Here is a 19,999-nt window from a genome sequence, read left to right as displayed (position 1 = left end):
ACACACACCTGGCCCAGGGACCTCAGGTGGCAAACGCAGTGCCCGCCACAGCCTCCCCTAAAAATATCCTCCCCCGTGGATCCGATTCATGGAGAGAAATGAATGTAGCAAATGAATCAATGTAATCGTGTTAGTTTTCAGACGTGCTCGTCCCAGGAGCAGGGTAGCACAATCCCCTCTCCTCCCAGGATACATAGGGAATCCACAGTGTCATTACCCTGCCTGTGTAATATAATCCAACCTGCAGGGTTTGGCAAATAGCATGCACACACACACACACACACCTCCACTGAGCACACACACCAATCCCCCCCCCCCCCACTTTGTCCCTGTTCATCCATATTAAATCTTTCATTACACATATATCTTATTTTATTCATTGTTTCCCGTCCTAGCCCGGGGCGCTGTGGCTTAATGAGATATTAATCCTGTGTTTCAGCAGGAACATTTATATTTACCTGGGAACAGATCTGCTTCCATTCTCTTTGTCATTGTGTACTCACCTTTGTTATGTTTCATTAACTGTACATGAAAGGTTGTCTTCTATATAAATGATCATCCACCTACATGAGCTCTAACCTTGCATCTATCTGTTCTCTCTGTAGGTTTCAGTTAGCCACAGAAACAGGGGAACTGGAGCAAACACTAAGTGCATGCTAAAACACTAAAAAGCATGAAATAGCATAAACTCTGCCACACCTGACCTGTGATGCAATTAGAGCCCTCACAGAGAGCTGGCTATCCCTTCCTCTCCCTCTCTTTCTATCCCCTCCTCCCCTCTCCTTCTATCCCTTCCTCCCCTCTCCTTCTATCCCCTCCTCCCCTCTCCTTCTATCCCCTCCTCCCCTCTCCTTCTATCCCCTCCTCCCCTCTCCTTCTATCCCCTCCTCCCCTCTCCTTCTATCCCTTCCTCTCCCTCTCTTTCTATCCCCTCCTCCCCTCTCCTTCTATCCCTTCCTCCCCCTCTCCTTCTATCCCCTCCTCCCCTCTCCTTCTATCCCTTCCTCCCCTCTCCTTCTATCCCCTCCTCCCCTCTCCTTCTATCCCCTCCTCCCCCTCTCCTTCTATCCCCTCCTCCCCTCTCCTTCTATCCCTTCCTCTCCCTCTCTTTCTATCCCCTCCTCCCCTCTCCTTCTATCCCTTCCTCCCCCTCTCCTTCTATCCCCTCCTCCCCTCTCCTTCTATCCCCTCCTCCCCTCTCCTTCTATCCCTTCCTCTCCCTCTCCTTCTATCCCCTCCTCCCCTCTCCTTCTATCCCCTCCTCCCCTCTCTTTCTATCCCTTCCTCCCCTCTCCTTCTATCCCCTCCTCCCCTCTCCTTCTATCCCCTCCTCCCCTCTCCTTCTATCCCTTCCTCCCCCTCTCCTTCTATCCCCTCCTCCCCTCTCCTTCTATCCCCTCCTCCCCTCTCCTTCTATCCATCTCCTCCCCCTCTTCTATCCCCTCCTCCCCTCTCCTTCTATCCCCTCCTCCCCCTCTTCTATCCCCTCCTCCCCTCCTCCCCCTCTCCTTCTATCCCCTCCTCCCCCTCTCCTTCTATCCCCCTGCTCTCCCTCTCCTTCTATCCACCTCCTCCCTCTCCTTCTATCCACCTCCTCCCCCTCTCCTTCTATCCCCCTGCTCTCCCTCTCCTTCTACCCACCTCCTCCCCCTCTCCTTCTATCCCCTCCTCCCCTCTCCTTCTATCCCCTCCTCCCCCTCTTCTATCCCCTCCTCCCCTCTCCTTCTATCCCCTCCTCCCCCTCTCCTTCTATCACCCTCCTCCCCTCCTCCCCCTCTCCTTCTATCCCCTCCTCCCCCTCTCCTTCTATCCCCCTCCTCCCCCTCTCCTTCTATCCCCTCCTCCCCCTCTCCTTCTATCCCCCTCCTCCCCTCCTCCCCCTCTCCTTCTATCCCCTCCTCCCCCTCTCCTTCTACCCCCCTCCTCCCCTCCTCCTCCTCCCCCTCTCCCTCTATCCCCTCCTCCCCCTCTCCTTATATCCCCTCCTCCCCTCCTCCCCCTCTCCTTCTATCCCCTCCTCCCCCTCTCCTTCTATCCCCTCCTCCCCCTCTTCTATCCCCTCCTCCCCTCTCCTTCTATCCATCTATTCCCCCTCTTCTATCCCCTCCTCCCACTCTCCTTCTATCTACCTCCTCCCCCTCTCCTTCTATCCACCTCCTCCCTCTCTCCTTCTATCCACCTCCTCCCTCTCCTTCTATCCCCCTGCTCTCCTTCTCCTTCTAACCACCTCCTCCCCCTCTCCTTCTATCCCCCTGCTCTCCCTCTCCTTCTATCCACCTCCCCCCTCTCCTTCTATCCCCCTCCTCCCCCTCTCCTTCTATCCACCTCCTCCCTCTCCTTCTAACCACCTCCTCCCCCTCTCCTTCTATCCCCCTGCTCTCCCTCTCCTTCTAACCACCTCCTCCCCCTCTCCTTCTATCCCCCTGCTCTCCCTCTCCTTCTATCCACCTCCTCCCTCTCCTTCTATCCACCTCCTCCCCCTCTCCTTCTATCCCCCTGCTCTCCCTCTCCTTCTACCCACCTCCTCCCCCTCTCCTTCTATCCCCTCCTCCCCCTCTTCTTCTATCCCCTCCTCCCCCTCTTCTAACCCCTCCTCCCCTCTCCTTCTACCCACCTCCTCCCCCTCTCCTTCTATCCCCCTGCTCTCCTTCTCCTTCTAACCACCTCCTCCCCCTCTCCTTCTATTCCCTTCCTCCCCCTCTCCTTCTATCCACCTCTCTCAGCCCCTGTTGGAGCCCCCCGCTGCTGCCAGGGAGATGGAGGTGGGGAATTAAATGCTTAGTCAACTCAGAGAATTTAACTGAGACCTCTTAAACGCCTACAACGCACTTTACACACACACACACACACACACACACACACACGCACACGCACACACACACATAAATAAATACACACAGCTCTGAAATGATTATCAAAGGACTGGTCCCATTTGGGCACCCTCTGTATATGGCTGTTTAGTGTTTGGGTTGTTCTGTTGGACATTTGGATCTCTGGGATTTCTGTGAAAGGGAATATGCCCAAAGTACTTCGTGACTAAGAGCCAGATCAAACTTCCTGACCTGTGTTATCCTTCCTGGTCCTTCATCTCTGATCCTCTGATGTCTCATTGTTTAACAGTTGCCTTGCATCTAATACCAGCTGTCCACACACACACTTTGATGTGGCACACTGACTGTATTCTAATATCCATCCAGGGACATGCAAGAATTCTCTCCCCTCCTTTTCCATGGCTTATTAAATGTATTCTTGTTTTTCCCTCGATGCTCCTGTTGCCCGAACATGGCCGTCTCACATGTGCATGTCTGATAGGGGTGTGACTATGTGTGTGTTAGTGACCCTACTGTGGTGGCCTCCATCACAGCATCAGTGTGAACCACGTGGTGGGAGAGGTTGTTAGGTAGCTCATGGCCCTCCTGCGCTGTGAGAATGGATGCGTGATTATGAAGTCATCAGCCATGAACCAGTAGGGCTGGGGAGGCACCCCCTTCTCGCGGGTCCTCGGGGTGCCATTGATTGGTGGCCATGTGTTTGTGCCCGATAGACTGTGAAATGGTGTGTTGCAGCACGGCTGTGTCGCACCTGCGTCCCACCAAGGTGATTGATTGGTTTGGTCATGTGGAATGTTCCCATCTGGTCTGCAGTAATGCATTTTTTTCCATCCTGTGAATAGCAAGCACTGGCTGGAGGATAGTGAGGCTCCGAAAACGGGAAAGGCCAAACCAAAACATTTCCCCCTCCCCTTTTTGCTTTTTACCAACGCGGAAAAATCAAATAGACCAAGCTTCTCATCTGATTATCCTGTGTGCTGGGGGTTGGGGGTATTTGGGATAAATACAATCAGGAAATCCACCTCTCCTCTTATACACAGGAACAGACCACCAGTGGAATCAAATCCCTTCTGTCTCTATGTAGTCAGAGGGGCAGTGGTACTTCATTTTGAAAGGTATACTTCAAGGCTGAAAGCTGTGTGTTATAATGAAGGTCGTCTTTGATCCAGCTGAATATTTATATCTCATGCTCCTCCCATCCTGAACTTGAGAGAGATGGAGGAAGCTTGTCTTTGCTATTAAAAGAGAGCTTTTTCATTTTGTCGAGCATGACTCACCTTAACAAGTCTGTTTCATTTTTCCCTACTTAGATTCCTCCTCGTTTGATTCTGATTATTCTTAATCCCGGCCCCTCTCTTTTAATTGATCTATTCATTCCACCTAATGACTAATTACATATCAGAGCGCATCAGCGAAGGCATTCATCATCGTAGAACGTAATAATCAATGACATTTCAACAAAGAAAAAAATAAATATGCAAAAGAACTCATTAACATTTGCGCTGGCTGTTTGAATAATGCTGCTGCTGACAAGGCTGTAATTAACAGAAATTGATGCTGAGCTCGGGGTGGGAAGAGAGAGCTGTTTCCCCAGAGCTTTATTGTGCGCCCAGTGTGGGCCTCTGCCTTGCTGGTATGTGGACTGGGCTGGCTGGGCTGTGGGCACTGACTGCTACATCAGAGAGGGAGGAGGGGCTGATGTACAACCCTTACCAGCCTGCTGACCTCTCCACAACCCCAGCCCAGCTCACAGCACAGCTTTTATTTACTGTCAAACACAACCTGGCGGAAACATCAAAAGCCTGCAACAGGATGGATGTACACAAACACTTGAGAGAAGGAAACAAAAGGCTCAATTTTAAAAGCCAGGGAAGCCAGTGAGTGGGTGTGCTGCTTTGTTCACGGCTGTAATGTCGCGCCTGCCGGTGGATTGTGTTTGGGAGCTACTGAGCATGCCCATTGCAGTTCTTTATGTCAAGGTTTCCAAAGAGACCAGAACTTTCCACTACAGGGTTAGTGTAGAATGTCAGGGTGGAAATGGAGCCGCTCTGTAGTACGTGGTCTAAAATCAATTTCCTATGTTTTACTTTCCCACTGTAGGTCGCTGAGTCCACCCTTTCTTCACCCCGTCTCTCTCTTTTCCTGTCGGCTTTCCTGTTTTTGTCATGAATATCAACAGAAAATGCAGCAAACACAATAAAGCTGTTTATGTTTGTTTTTTGGACAGCTGAAAGTGCTGATTGTAACAAGTTGAAGGAATTTCCTTTATTGCGTGTGTTAGCCCTGCCATATGGCTCAACATGGAACATTAACTTGACAGCGATAATGGATTGCGATGAGGTTCTTGGCTAGCACTCCTGAAGCAGGGACAGGAGCATGGGTTGGACAACTTCACAGGCACAGCACACACTGGAAAGAGAGGGGGTAACAGATGTATGATCTGTTCATTTGGCTTTAGCATTACCCTATATTTCCTCATGTTTACACACTGTTTTACCCACTTTATATGTATATACTGTATTCTAGTCATGGCTCATCCTATATAACTACTGCTGTACACACCTTTTCTATTCATATTCTGTCCATACTGTCTATACGTACAATTTATATATATACACTACATATGCTCAGTGACTTTCAACGTGACACCGTCACAGGATTTCTTCCCTGCTAGAGCTGCCCCAGTCAACTGTAAGTGCTGTTATTTTGAAGTGGAAATGTCTAGGAGCAACAACGGCTAAAGTGGTAGGCCACACAGGCTCACAGAACGGGACTGCGGAGTGCTGAAGCGTGAAGTTCGTAGAAATCTTCTGTCCTCGTTTGCAACAGTCACTACCGAGTTCCAAACTACCTCTGGAAGCAACGTCAGTACAATAACTGTTCATGGGGAGCTTCATGAAATGGTTTTCCATTGCAGAGCAGCCACACACAAGCCTAAGATCACCATGCACAATACTAAGCATCAGCTGGAATGGTGTAAACCTCCCCGCCATTGGAATCTGGAGCAGTGTAAACGCATTCTCTGGAGTGATGAATCACGCTTTAGTATCTGGCAGTCCGACGGACGCATGTGTTTACTGGATGCCAGGATAACTCTACCTGCCAGATGCATAGTGCCAACTGTAAAGTTTGGTGGTGGAGGAATAATGGTCTGGGGCTGTTTTTCATGGTTCAGGCTCCTTAGTTCCAGTGAAGGGAAATCTACAGCATACAATGACATTCTAGACGATTCTGTTCTTCCAACTTTGTGGCAGCAGATTGGGAAAGGCCCTTTCCTGTTTCAGCATGACAATGCCCCTGTGCACAAAGCGAGGTCCATACAGAAATGGTTTGTCGAGATTGGTGTGGATGAACTTGACCGGCCTGCACAGAGCCCTGACCTCAACCCAATCGAACACCTTTGGGATGAATTGGAACGCCAACTGCGAGCCAGGCCTAATCGCCCAACATCAGTAACCAACCTCACTAATGCTCTTGTGGCAGAATGGAAGCAAGTCCCTGCAGAAATGTTCCAACATCTAGCGGAAAGCCTTCCCAGAAGAGTGGAGGCTGTTATAGCAGCAAAGGGGGACCAACTCCATATTAATGCCCATGATTTTGGAATGAGATGTTCGACGAGCAGGTGTCCACATACTTTTGGTCATGTAGTGTATATACACTGAGTGTACAATCTGCTCTTTCAATGACATAGACTGACCAGGTGATTCCAGGTGAAAGCTATGATCCCTTATTGATGTAATTTGTTAAAAATCCACTTCAATCAGTGTAGATGAAGGGTAGGAGACCGGTTAAAGAAGAATTTTTAAGCCTTGAGACAATTGAGACATGGATTGTGTATGTGTGCCATTCAGAGGGTGAATGGGCAAGAATAAAGATTTAAGTGCCTTTGAACGAGGTATGGTAGTCGGTGCCAGGCACACCTGTTTGAGTGTGTCTAGAACTGCAACGCTGCTGGGTTTTTCAATCTACACAGTTTCCCGCTTGTATCAAGAATGGTCTACCACCCAAAGGACATCCAGCCAACTTGACACAACTGTGGGAAGCATTATGGTCAACACTGGCCAGTATTCCTGTGGAATGCTTTTGACACCTTGTAGAGTCCATGCCCCAACGAATTGAGGCTAGTCTGAGGGCAAAAGGGGGGCTGCAACTCAATATTAGGAAGGAGATCCTATGTTTTGTACACTCAGTGTATATATATTTATATTTATGTTCTGATATAGCTCGTTCTGATATTGACTTTTTGATTATGTGTGTGTTGTTGCTAGGTATTACTGCACTGTTGGAGCTAGAAACATAAGCATTTCACTGCACCTGCGATAACATCTGCCAATCTGTATACACAACCTATAAACTTTGATTTGATTCAGTGTTGTGTGTTTGTTTTATTTGGTCCGTGCCTTCCTACCGAGGCCCTCGGTAGGAATGCATCGGAGATGCTGTATAGCGGAGGGAGCAGAGCAGAGCTCACTAATTGGCTGTTTTTGTGGCTGGGGTTTTGAATTGATCCCTAGAGATGCTTAGATCACTACCTCCCAGAGTATCAAAACAAGACGCACTGCACAGCACCGTCATGCTCCAATCAATAGGGAGCCATACTGTGAATGACTCCTCACAACACCTTCATTCTGAGGTCTCTGAGCTGCATCCCAATTTCATTTCAATATTTCATGTTGCAGATGCTGTTTATACCTCACTCACTCATTATACCCTATCTAAGCAAGTCATTCAGTTCAGTAAGGTTGAATTGTAGGGTGGAGGGCAAATCAATGTCTCCACTGCTGCACGCTAGCATAGACATATCTGTTCTATTTTTGGTATCGATGGTAACTGTTCAACATAATTATTCGCAACACCTCTATTGCATTGCATTCAATGTCAAAACTGTTTTCAATTTTAGGCGATCATAATCATAATGGCCATTCAAAATGCCAAATGTATATTGTGATACGTATACATTCAGACAGTGTTAGTCGTATGCCAGAATTAAAGGAAGAATTTTTCTGTTAAAATGGATTTTCGTATTGAGCCGGTGTCATCAGTGCTATTGATTTGGCTAGGAGACATAGTAATATCCAAGGTGTCTGTCCCAGTGGACTTCATTTATATTTAGATCATCTGCTGTGATGGCTGTTATTAAGCCGGTTTATTCTTGTTGTTTTTGCATCATGTGTCTGGGGGATTGCATCTGCGCCGGTGTCAACACTGTTCTTGATGGACACCTGGACAGCCCGGGCTTCTTCCTCGCTAGCAGAATGATGAATTTACTTAGCATCCCATCCATCAACACACACTGTAGTCTAAGGAAGTACAAAAATTTATTAAAAAAAATACAAAATACAAACTGTCACAGACTCAAGAAGAATCAAAAAATGAAACAGTTGGAGAGAATATTGCTTTCTGTAGACCGACTGCACCTGCTCAGAACAAATCTTGTAATAATGATATTAGCGCTGCTATTGTGAATGCCAGGCTGGCTGTGATAGGACAGGCCTGCTTGGGGAGATAATAAACAGCATGGCTAATGCCCTGGAAAGTGTCAGGCCTGCGACTCCTCTGGTGAAATTGGTCTCTTGTTCTCATGGTTTTTGTCCCTTTTTTCACTCACAACGTTAGTGGGCTTTGATGGATGAGGTCTTGTTTCAGACTTCAGTGCTTCGTAAAGGAGAATTAAGATTTAATGGCTCGAGTCATGTTCTGGCTCTGTAAATATAGGTTATTACGGGGACCTATTCTCCTCAGATTGAGTTATGTCTGCTAGAGACAGAGGAGAGCGCTGTGTTGTGAGGAGGGTGTATTTGTCGGGCTAATTTGGGTGCTCTAGAAGAAAAACCTAAGTGCCAATCTGTTCCACCTGATTTATCATCACTTGTTCTTCACTGCTTCAGCATCTTGAACACACATCCACCAGACCTGTGATCAACTTCTCCATCACTTCACATGATTAGTGGTTTAAAAAACGTTGAGTGATACCCTTGAAAGAACCTATTAGCTGTACATTTCTATTCATTCTGATGCTTTCCTGGATTAACTTTCATGGCAAGACAGCCAGGCCATAAATAGTTTAGGTGCTCTGTGATGGAACGCTATCCATTCTACCTTTTTCTTTTCTGTTAGGCGTCTTTTGTTAAAGTATTGTGGAAAACTTCCTTTGGTTTTCCTTGAGCCAAGTTTCCTTCAACCAAGTTTCTAAATGGCTGAGTTAGCAGTCTCGGCGGTAGCAGCAGCAGTGCCCTCTACAATCAAAGCACAGTGATCTGCCCTGGCTCTCTGCCTCCCCTCAGCCACTGGCATGTGAGAGTCTCTCTCCCAGGTCTTGTACTGTGTCCTCGACCCACACATCACACTCCACATGCGCTCTGCTCTTAAGTGTGATGATTTGGCTCCATTAATCATCCCAGTCAGAGGGTTTCTATAATGTATGATGTGTCCTATTACGGAGGGGAAGTGCCTGCTGGTGGCTTCCAGGGGGACAGGCAGGGGGAGACAGAGGGGAGTGCTGGGCCAGGCAGGTTATTGATCACAGTGCCCCTCTAGCCTGTCACTCCTCTAGCAGTGCTAAGGAGAGATGGAGGATGTGATTAGATAAAAAGGGGGTTAGAGGAGCATCCGCATCAGGCAGGCATCAAGGCAGGTGAGCCGAGCCCAGAACCTTGTTAATCAGTGACCTCTACACCAGATCCTTAAGTTCATCTCTAGCCACGCTCCCACTTGGCCCTTCCCGTCGCCACTGCCCCCTGCATCCTTCTCCTCCGAGTGACTAATTTGGCTCATGGAGGAGAGAGTGAGGGGTGTGGAGGGTGAGTGAGGGTTGGGGTGGGTGGGCGACGGGGGTGGGGCAGTGGCCTCACAGCTGCGCTAGCTGGCACCGGTTCCTCAAACATCAGCGTCGCAGCCAGCAGCCTGCTTGGCACAAACACTCGCCAGTAACACTTAAACAAATTGCAATTGCAATAGCTGGGCTGTCTTACATTGTTGATTTTTGACATTCTAAGAGACTTTTTCTCCCCCATATTCTTTTTTGGAGGCTTTCATCATGTAGATGACTGTATGTTATGAGCGAGCCCCCATTGTTTTCTAATCTTTGTGTTTGTGTGTTGAGCACCTATGGATCCGCCGGTCTTCTACAGAAGCTTCTCTTTGACACCCTGTTCTTTCTTTCAAACTGGAACATTGCTGAAAGGTTTCTACATTGTCCACTGAAAGGTTTCTACATTATCCACTGAAAGGTTTCTACATTATCCACTGAAAGGTTTCTACATTGTCCACTGAAAGGTTTCTACATTGTCCACTGAAAGGTTTCTACATGATCCACTGAAAGGTTTCTACATTATCCACTGAAAGGTTTCTACATTATCCACTGAAAGGTTTCTACATTATCCACTGAAAGGTTTCTACATTATCCACTGAAAGGTTTCTACATTATCCACTGAAAGGTTTCTACATTGTCCACTGAAAGGTTTCTACATGATCCACTGAAAGGTTTCTACATTATCCACTGAAAGGTTTCTACATTATCCACTGAAAGGTTTCTACATTATCCACTGAAAGGTTTCTACATTGTCCACTGAAAGGTTTCTACATTGTCCACTGAAAGCATTTGTTGCCTATGAGAATGTACAATCTCACCCCCAAAATATACTTTGTGTCATTATATTTGAAACAGTTCAAAAAATGTAATATAATATTTAGCATTTGAATAGATCATAGATGTGTTTTGGGGTTTTCCTTTTGATGTACAGACTATAGTATTTTGTCATGTCCTCCCCCCTAAAAATAAAACACATGCTGGTGATTTCTATACAGTGTAGTAGCACACATCTTATATACAGTGAGGGAAAAAAGTATTTGATCCCCTGCTGATTTTGTACGTTTGCCCACTGACAAAGAAATTATCAGTCTATAATTTTAATGGTAGGTTTATTTGAACAGTGAGAGACAGAATAACAACAAAAAAATCCAGAATGTCAAAAACGCATGTCAAAAATGTTCAAAATTAATTTGCATTTTAATGAGGGAAATAAGTATTTGACCCCTCTGCAAAACATGACTTAGTACTTGGTGGCAAAACCCTTGTTGGCAATCACAGAGGTCAGACGTTTCTTGTAGTTGGCCACCAGGTTTGCACACATCTCAGGAGGGATTTTGTCCCACTCCTCTTTGCAGATCTTCTCCAAGTCATTAAGGTTTCGAGGCTGACGTTTGGCAACTCGAACCTTGAGCTCCCTCCACAGATTTTCTATGGGATTAAGGTCTGGAGACTGGCTAGGCCACTCCAGGACCTTAATGTGCTTCTTCTTGAGCCACTCCTTTGTTGCCTTGGCCGTGTGTTTTGGGTCATTGTCATGCTGGAATACTCATCCACGACACATTTTCAATGCCCTGGCTGAGGGAAGGAGGTTCTCACCCAAGATTTGACGGTACATGGCCCCGTCCAACGTCCCTTTGATGCGGTGAAGTTGTCCTGTCCCCTTAGCAGAAAAACACCCCAAAAGCCTAATGTTTCCACCTCCATATTTGACGGTGGGGATGGTGTTCTTGGGGTCATAGGCAGCATTCCTCCTCCTCCAAACACGGCGAGTTGAGTTGATGCCAAAAAGCTCAATTTTGGTCTCATCTGACCACAGCACTTTCACCCAGTTGTCCTCTGAATCATTCAGATGTTCATTGGCAAACTTCAGACGGGCATGTATATGTGCTTTCTTGAGCAGGGGGACCTTGCGGGCGCTGCAGGATTTCAGTCCTTCACGGCGTAGTGTGTTACCAATTGTTTTCTTGGTGACTATGGTCCCAGCTGCCTTGAGATCATTGACAAGATCCTCCCGTGTAGTTCTGGGCTGATTCCTCACCGTTCTCATGATCATTGCAACTCCACGAGGTGAGATCTTGCATGGAGCCCCAGGCCGAGGGATATTGACAGTTCTTTTGTGATTCTTCCGTTTGCGAATAATCGCACCAACTGTTGTCACCTTCTCACCAAGCTGCCCGGCGATGGTCTTGTAGCCCATTCCAGCCTTGTGTAGGTCTACAATCTTGTCCCTGACATCCTTGGAGAGCTCTTTGGTCTTGGCCATGGTGGAGAGTTTGGAATCTAGATTGCTTCTGTGGACAGCTGTCTTTTATACAGGTAACAAGCTGAGATTAGGTGCACTCTCTTTAAGAGTGTGCTCCTAATCTCAGCTCATTACCTGTATAAAAGACACCTGGGAGCCAGAAATCTTTCTGATTGAGAGGGGGTCAAATACTTATTTCCCCCATGACAATGCAAATCAATTTATAACATTTTTGACATGCGTTTTTCTGGATTTGTTTGTTGTTATTCTGTCTCTCACTGTTCAAATAAACCTACCATTAAAATTATAGATTGATCATTTCTTTGTCAGTGGGCAAACGTACAAAATCAGCCTCAAAATAAATGTATCTATATCTCAGTATTGTTATTATCCTCTGTATCTGCACATGTTGCTGTGGTAAACATAGTGTTGTGCTGGTAAGTGCAGTGACATCAGAATGGGAACATCTCTTTGTTTACCAATGCTGCACTCTTAGCGCTGTGTGATCATGCGTGGCGGCACGCTAAACAGTTAAATGCCTGTTTACCGTTGGGTTCCTCAGGGATGTTTTCCCCTCGGTTTGGGCTGAACTGCAGTGTTGTTGACTGTGCTCAGGTCCCTGGGCGTGTTACAACGCTTGGCTTGGCTGGGTCGTGCTCCAGAGGTTCAGGGGAGCTGCCTTCCTGGCCACTAGCTAGCTACCTCTCTCCCTGGTAGGTAGGCAGGCAGGCAGGCAGGCAGGCAGGCAGGCAGGCAGGCAGGCAGGCAGGCAGGCAGGCAGGCAGGCAGGCAGGCAGGCAGGCAGGCAGGCAGGCAGGCAGGCAGGCAGGCAGGCAGGCAGAGGCAGGCAGGCAGGCAGGCAGGGCCAGACCTGGAGAGAGAGTTTTCCTGAGCATGACTTCCTGCTTTGCTGGGGTTAACACTCAGCCATCAATTATTCAAGGTGGATAGAGAGTGTGTGACAAAACACATGCTGGGGATGAATATTTCACTGTGGGCACGAGCATCTCCTCACAGGGGAGAGACAGGGGGACTAAGTGATACTGATGGAGACCAAACCATGCTGAGGCTGAGGTGCAGCTCAGGAAATGTCAGGAAAAAACTGGTATAACCTTTTTAGTCAGCCAAGACAGATGTTCTCCCCCTCTGCGGTGGCTCAGGGTATGTAGTTAACCCACAACTAAATGCTCCTTCCTTTGCGAGAGAGCTAAATCAGAAATGTTATATCATATCAAGTGAGTTGTGTTGCTACTGAACGGGAAACAGCGTTGTCAGTTAAACCACCTTACCTGATTTCGGCAGCTTCCTCTCTAGCTCTCTGGAGACTGTGTGCAGATGCAGCACGACTGTGCCCCGCAGCCATACTCAGAGATGTGAATCCTCCAACATGTGCCTCTGTTCACCTGGGCATGCCAGTATGATGTTATGTTCAGTCAGAGCGTAACAGAATCTCCTGGCTATGCAAGTTTTAAACTCACTAGAATATCTACCTTTCCCCCAGAGTAAACCCAATGTTGTTCGAGTGCTGCGTCTGGTGCTTGCAATGTTTGAAAGTCTGACAAAAATAATGTACGATGTTGTTAAAGTTATTTATCATTTCCTTGTAGGAACCTCTTGTTTTTTCCACCGGGGTAAAAGTGCTGAGTTTAGTATATTGTGAGGAACATGATTCATGTGCGTTGTGCGTCGTGTGTTTTATTTGTTTTCCTGACGGCTGCCTGGAAGCGTCTCTCTCAGGAGGAGTGCTGCACACCAAACGTGTAACTCTGATGGAGCAACTCTGTCTAGGAGGATCTCTTATAGCTTCAGTAATATGTATTCTACATAACATTTTGTACAGATCTGCATTATGATATGTGGTTTATGTCCTAATGTGTGGCCTAATATTTGACCTGTATAAGTGTGATAGTGAATTAGGATATTACCTTGTTATTTCAAGACACAATGAATAAGAAACATGATTTCTAGACCATCATGTGGTGTCAATGGTTTTTGTCTAAAAATAGTTTTCTCTGTGTCTCCACAGGTAAATCAGCAGAGAGGGCTCAATTTCCAGCCTATGGGAGAGAGCCTGGCGTGTCTGGCTGCCAGGTAAGTTTGATATCCGCTATTTACTGCTAAAAAGTAAGAAAATGTATGTACTCACTACTGTAAGTCGCTCTGGAATTGCGCATCTGCTAAATGACTATAATGTAAATATAGTGTGGTAAACTCTGCTTGTATAATTCTCTTTGTTTGGGCATTCTCAATACATTGTTAAAACTAATTGGCGTGTCCAGCTCATCAGATAAAATGCCTTTGTTGGTAGTATAATTAGAGTGAAAAGGATGTTTGCACTGGAGATGGTTTATAAAGCGAACAAGAAAGCTCGTGAGAATATTCTGAGGTGTGGAGGCTTAGAGATAATGAGTGAGTGATTACAGTGGAGCGTCCTCAGGTTTTCGCTGCCTGGGCTGAGGAGTTTCTCCGTGCCCTGTGTAGTCTAGCAGGGTCTAGCAGGGGCAGCCCAAAACCACAGAGAAACACCACTTTCAACACCTCCATTAAGCCAGGGTCAGTGAGCACAGCCAAGCTCAGCCCAGATCCCCTCTCAGAGCCACACAGATGTTCAACACAAAGGCCTGATTGTGTGCACAAGCCACAGCTCTCTCTCTCTCTCTCTCTCTCTCTCTCTCTCTCGGTCTGACGTCAATGGGGAGAGTTCTCATATTCTCTCTCTTCCTCTTTCTCTCCGTCGTTCATTCTTCTCTCTGTTCTCCTCTTTCACTCTCACTCACTGTTTTTTGGTCTCTTCCCACTCTATCTCGACTATCTCTGTATTTCTTTTCCCTCTGCCCTGGCTGTGAGACCAGTAAGAGAAGTTCCACAGAAAATGGCTTCCGTCAGGGTCTGCTCCACCCTCCACTGTTCCCACTACTGAGCATTTATATTCCACATTATGGTCATTGATATTGGGATTAGGAGTTTGTGAGTCTGGACTTTAAGATTAGGTTTAGGGCTACGTCTGAAAGATGTCTTTAAAAGATAGAGCCCACCTCTTTGGGCTTAACCCAAAGATCAAGGGAGCCTCTGACCTCATTGACTCACTTGTTAACCCACTCGTTTAACCCCAAGCTAATCATGTGCCAGAGTAGTACCCTTCACCTCTCTATCCCCTCACTGTACACACTGTAGACATTACTACTAACAACTATGTGGTCATACAGAGGTCTGCGCTTCCAGTCAGACACAGTGAAAATGTAGCTGATGTGAGTTGAAAGCTCGTTTACTCATTCATAAAAGAGCTTTTGGAGATGGAATGCCAGTTCAGACATTTTGTGTGGGAACTGGGGAATTGATGTAGGCCTGCAGCTGCTGAGATCTGAGGCTGGCAGAGATTCAGTTTGTCTGGTCCCAGAAAAAAAACAGGAAGACCAAAAAAGTAATTTCATTCTTTAGAGAATGTAGGAAGAATGCTGGCTGGAAAAGACGTTATTAATATTGTGTAACCCTTCTAGTGATTATCGACAGGGCTCGACCGCTGAATCTTGCCCAGCCGAATCACGCATGAGCAAAGTCTCTCTGGTGCAAAGATTATCAGGCATTGTTTATCTTTTAATGAGCAGCCTGAATGTTCACAACCCCCATATGCTGGAGATTTAATAATCCATCCACACTAACCTAATAAAAGGTAACATTGTATTTTCTTCTCGGAGGACCAAGAATGGAAATTTGAAACACACAAACAATCTATCAAGAGGTTGGTTTTTGGAAACTACCGTAATAGCGCCAGATATCTGCCAAACAGACCATCAGTTGTGGGCTTGTCGTCAAGTCTAAGCAAATTGCCTCGCTCAGCAACGGATTATTGCATCATTTGAACGTGATGAAGAAGTCCCCATGTCTTATTGGGTTAGATATTCAGAGTGTTGTAGCCAGCTGTGGCCCCTTATTCCACTGTTCCTTTTTTACACAGAACATGTCGGTCTCACCATAATCAACCCGTGTTTTTAACCTTCTGGCTTCATCTTTTTGGATAGTTGTTATCTGCACACCAGTAAAAGAAAAAGAGCCCAATGTATCCAGTCATTGTTTTTGTGGTATGGTAAGGTGTTATTCTGCCTTGATCATAATAGCAGGAAATCTGATTTAATTGAAGGCCTTCAGCATATCATCCCTCTCTCACTGGGAGTGCGGGCATACTGTGTGTGCCCATGTTGAGTTGGGCCTATGTCCCCAGTGGGATGAGGTAATGAACAGGGCTGGGGTGTGGGGGGAGAACGGGGGAGAGAGAGTGGGAGGAAGGGGGGGGGGGTTGCTGTGTTGCCGTGGCGGCAGCAGTGCTGTGTTCAGCAGGTAGCTCCTGTGTGCCTCCTGCGAGACAGATTACCCTGATTAAAGTGACAGGATGCAGTTGACAGACGACTCCCATTATCTCCTCAAATCTGCGTGACATTTCACTGTGGAAGATGATCATTGAGATGTGAAGAGACTTGGGCAGAAAGCCCTGTGATTCAGGAAATTCTTGACATAATAAAGCCTTGTCGGGTATTGGGCTTTAGCAACATGATTGACTGCAACGTTTGATGCAAGTGTGTTATTGGAGTACTAGGGGAGGACATTTTCTCCTTCTCCTTAGACAGTCACACACTGACTACAGAACAAGCCTTGGCTGTTAAACTCAATTTCACACAATTCTTTGTCTGTTGTCTTCTTCATCTCAATTGTCTCTCTTTTTTTCTCTCCAGAAAATCAAAGATTATGGGTTTAGTTTCATGAAAGCATAACATGTATGTAATCAACAACCAATACACCCTGGCCTCGCTGGGGTTTCCATAGCTTTACTATGTGTAGATTACATGGGAATTGGTATTTCTTCTGACCTCTTGTCGCTCTCGTATGGTTTTTGTTCCATGCAGTAGTTTCTATAAAAGAAACACCAGCTAATATTTCTGGGAGGATTCAATATCATTGAACAAAGGCAGCAGAAGTGAGTCTTGTCTGGTCTGGTCTGTTGTGCCATGTCAATGTCAATGCAGTGGCCTCTGTGACAGGTTGTCAGTTTGCAGAGCCTGCTTCTCCCCTCATTTCTACTGTTGTAAAGCAGTGACAGACTTGATTTTCACAGGACTTGATGGCCTTCATTCCAGTCTGTTAAAATCAGAATCTATGGTATTTTTAGAATACCACCTCATTTTGATGTTATTATGAGAGGTTTTGATTTTAGGATTTTGGGGAAATATTTTGTATTTATCGTAGGTGAAATACCCAGGGAATCCAGATAATAATAATGATGATGAACATTTTTGGGGCCATTGACCAAGGTCAAAGCCATCCATCCATCTGACCTATGTTAGTTTAACGTCATTGGTTACCGTGTCAATCCCCAGCCCTCTCAGTCTACTGTAGTGTTTCCTGGAAGCACACGAGGGCTCCAGTCTCCAGAGCAGCTCTCTCCTCTGAGGTATCCTCACTCACCTCGACCCTCCCTCCTTCTCCACTTACGGTCCGCAGCAAATCAGACGAATTGGTTCAGGCCGTTAATTGGCCTGTTTGCTGGGCGCACAGTGCTCACTGGAGTGGAGTGGATACTGGCGGAGCCTGGAGGCTGCTGGAACCTTCCAGAGGATGCCTCAGCTCAGTCACATGACACAATAAACAGGAGAGGAGGGTGCTGGGGACTCAGGACTCCAGCCCACTAATCTGGGCCTGTCAGATCAGAGGCAGGTTTTGGGACAGCTCTGTGTCATCTCGGCTCTCCTCCACTAATTGGATACGTGTGCCTGAGATCAGACACAGGTCCAGCAGGCTGGTGGCCTGGTGACTCCCAGGTCTCTGGGACGGACGTTTTGTCCAGTTAAGCCGGCGTGGTTTTCGGGGGAGCCCACAGATCCTGGGATCAGACAGATGGTTTAATGAGCCTTGAGCTGCCCTCCACTCGCCCCCCCACCCCTGCGCCTCCTCTCACCCCCCCTGCACCTCCCTGCGTCCCCTCCATTCAAAGAGCTGCTCCTGCAAGTCAGGGCATGTCCCTGGTTGTGTCTGAAGATGCCCTCAGGCCGTGATCGCTGCTGATCAATACCGTTCCACTGCAGGCTGGAGGAGAGGGAAATCACTAGGTCAGACTGATTGGATGGATTTCTCCTTGGAGTTCAGTGGAGCTGCTAACAGTGGAGCACACAGGAGTACACAAATGACTGTGTGTGGAAAAAAACTGTAGCTGAAATTTGTATCTTGTGATTAGATTTCTTATGCTGATGCTCCATAACAAAGCACCATTTACCATCATTATAGAAAAATCAGAATGTTTTCAAACGAACATTATACCTTTTGTCAGCTCCACAGGAAGCGTTCATTAACACATATCTATGACATTTTGAATAAGAACTGTTTTACTACTAAGTGGACAAGCATTAATTGAGGTGTCTGCGCTCATCTGCTGCTGTGAAAATAGGTATTTACTGTCTTCACCGTTAAAGAGAAATGTATTTTGTCTGAGGGCAGGTTGTTAGTGAATTATGGTAGTATAAAACACAGTGGCCCCTTATTCCCACTGGAGCACATCTCCATAAAGCTGTTCAATAGATTGATTCATGCTATTTAATAGATCATTAGGGGAATGGCTGATTCATGGCCAAGTGTCTCACTGATAATATTTGACAGTGCATGAGATCACCCCCTGACTGTATGAGTACCCCGTCCCTCATCTCTCTCTCTCTCTCACACACACACACACACACACACACACACACACACACACACACACACACACACACACACACTAGTTTCACATCTGCTGTTCTCCACTTATCTGTTGTTTCTCTGTTGTCTCCTCCAGGCCAATCTGCGGCCGGACATTGGTCTGGTGAGTCCTGGGCCTGTGACCACATCGGGGAAAACGGCCCCTCCCTTCTACCCTCCCTTCACCGGGGCCAACCCCAGAAGACGCCCCCTACCGGAACCTACTCCCATTGGTCAGTGCCAATTAACCCATACCTATAAAGATACAGAGCAGGGCAAGTTATCAAGTCCCTGACAATGGCATTATAGTCTAGTATCATGTTTAGAGCAGTATGTGCTGACACAATTCTAAACCTCAGGCTGACCAAACGATGTAGCAAAGACAAAGCCAGAGCACTTGTTTTACTGGATGTGACATTTGTAAGAGACCATTGATCTGTTTTCACTAACTCCGTGAACAAGCCTGCAGGAGTCCCTGTGTTTTCAATGGATTAATGATTTTTGCTTAGCCATTTAAACTCCTATTTTAACGCTAATAATGATTATACTGGTGATTTCAATAGATTGCACAACACGCACAAATTGTTTTGGTTTTACATGACAAATTGTTTTTGATTTGACCTGATTGTGTGCAAGAAAAGAATGTTAGGCCCGGGAAGGTATCCTCGGCGTTCCCTTTTTTATGCCAGTGTGTGAATGAGCTGTTGTGTTGTTTACATCCCACAAAGGCCCTTTCTATTGCCTCAATCCTGTTTTATCTTTCCACAGATCCTCTACAAACAAAGAAAGTTCGCAAGGTCCCTCCTGGTCTGCCTTCATCTGTGAGTGGAAGATCATTTCATCTGCCTGCCATGCCTCTCATATATAAATAGATCTCTCAGTGAGCTTAACCAAACACACACAAACAAACACACACACACACACACACACACACACACACACACACACACACGTGCACACACATACAAACACACACACACACACACACGTGCACACACACACAAACACACACACACACACACGTGCACACACACACAAACACACACACACACACACGTGCACACACATACAAACACACACACACACACACAGACACACACACACACACACACACACACACACACACACACAAAGAGAGCTGTTTAACTTGTTTTCCTTGACTCTTCAAAGACGTCCTCTGCAGTGGCACCGCCGGTACCTGGTTGATGTGTAAGGGAGCTCATAGCCCTGCCTTGCTGTGTGTGTGTGTGTGTGTGTGTGTGTGTGTGTGTGTGTGTGTGTGTACTAGAGAGTGTGTGTATGCGTGTGTACATTGGGGTGATTGATTTTGGGGTCTGTCCTGTCACAGCGTGGTCTCCTCAGCTCCTCTCCTGGGACGCGGGGCAATGCGGGGCG

General features: G+C 46.8%; 1 protein-coding gene across 5 annotated transcripts in view; it reads left to right on the top strand.

Moving 5' to 3' along the window:
- Positions 1–19,999, top strand: part of LOC106562197 (transcription factor 12) — a 95,011-nt gene that overhangs the window by 42,672 nt on the left and 32,340 nt on the right. For all 5 annotated transcript variants that reach the window (XM_045689164.2, XM_045689166.2, XM_045689163.2 and 2 more), the window contains exons 6-8: positions 13,911–13,975; positions 18,702–18,837; positions 19,373–19,425. In XM_045689164.2, coding sequence (XP_045545120.1) covers positions 13,911–13,975; positions 18,702–18,837; positions 19,373–19,425 — 254 coding nt within the window. The remainder of the gene's footprint in view (positions 1–13,910; positions 13,976–18,701; positions 18,838–19,372; positions 19,426–19,999) is intronic.

The sequence above is a fragment of the Salmo salar genome, chromosome 11 (assembly GCF_965601325.2).
Source record: "Salmo salar chromosome 11, fSalSal1, whole genome shotgun sequence".
NCBI classification, from domain to species: domain Eukaryota; kingdom Metazoa; phylum Chordata; class Actinopteri; order Salmoniformes; family Salmonidae; genus Salmo; species Salmo salar.
This window is presented reverse-complemented; position numbering and strand designations above follow the sequence as displayed.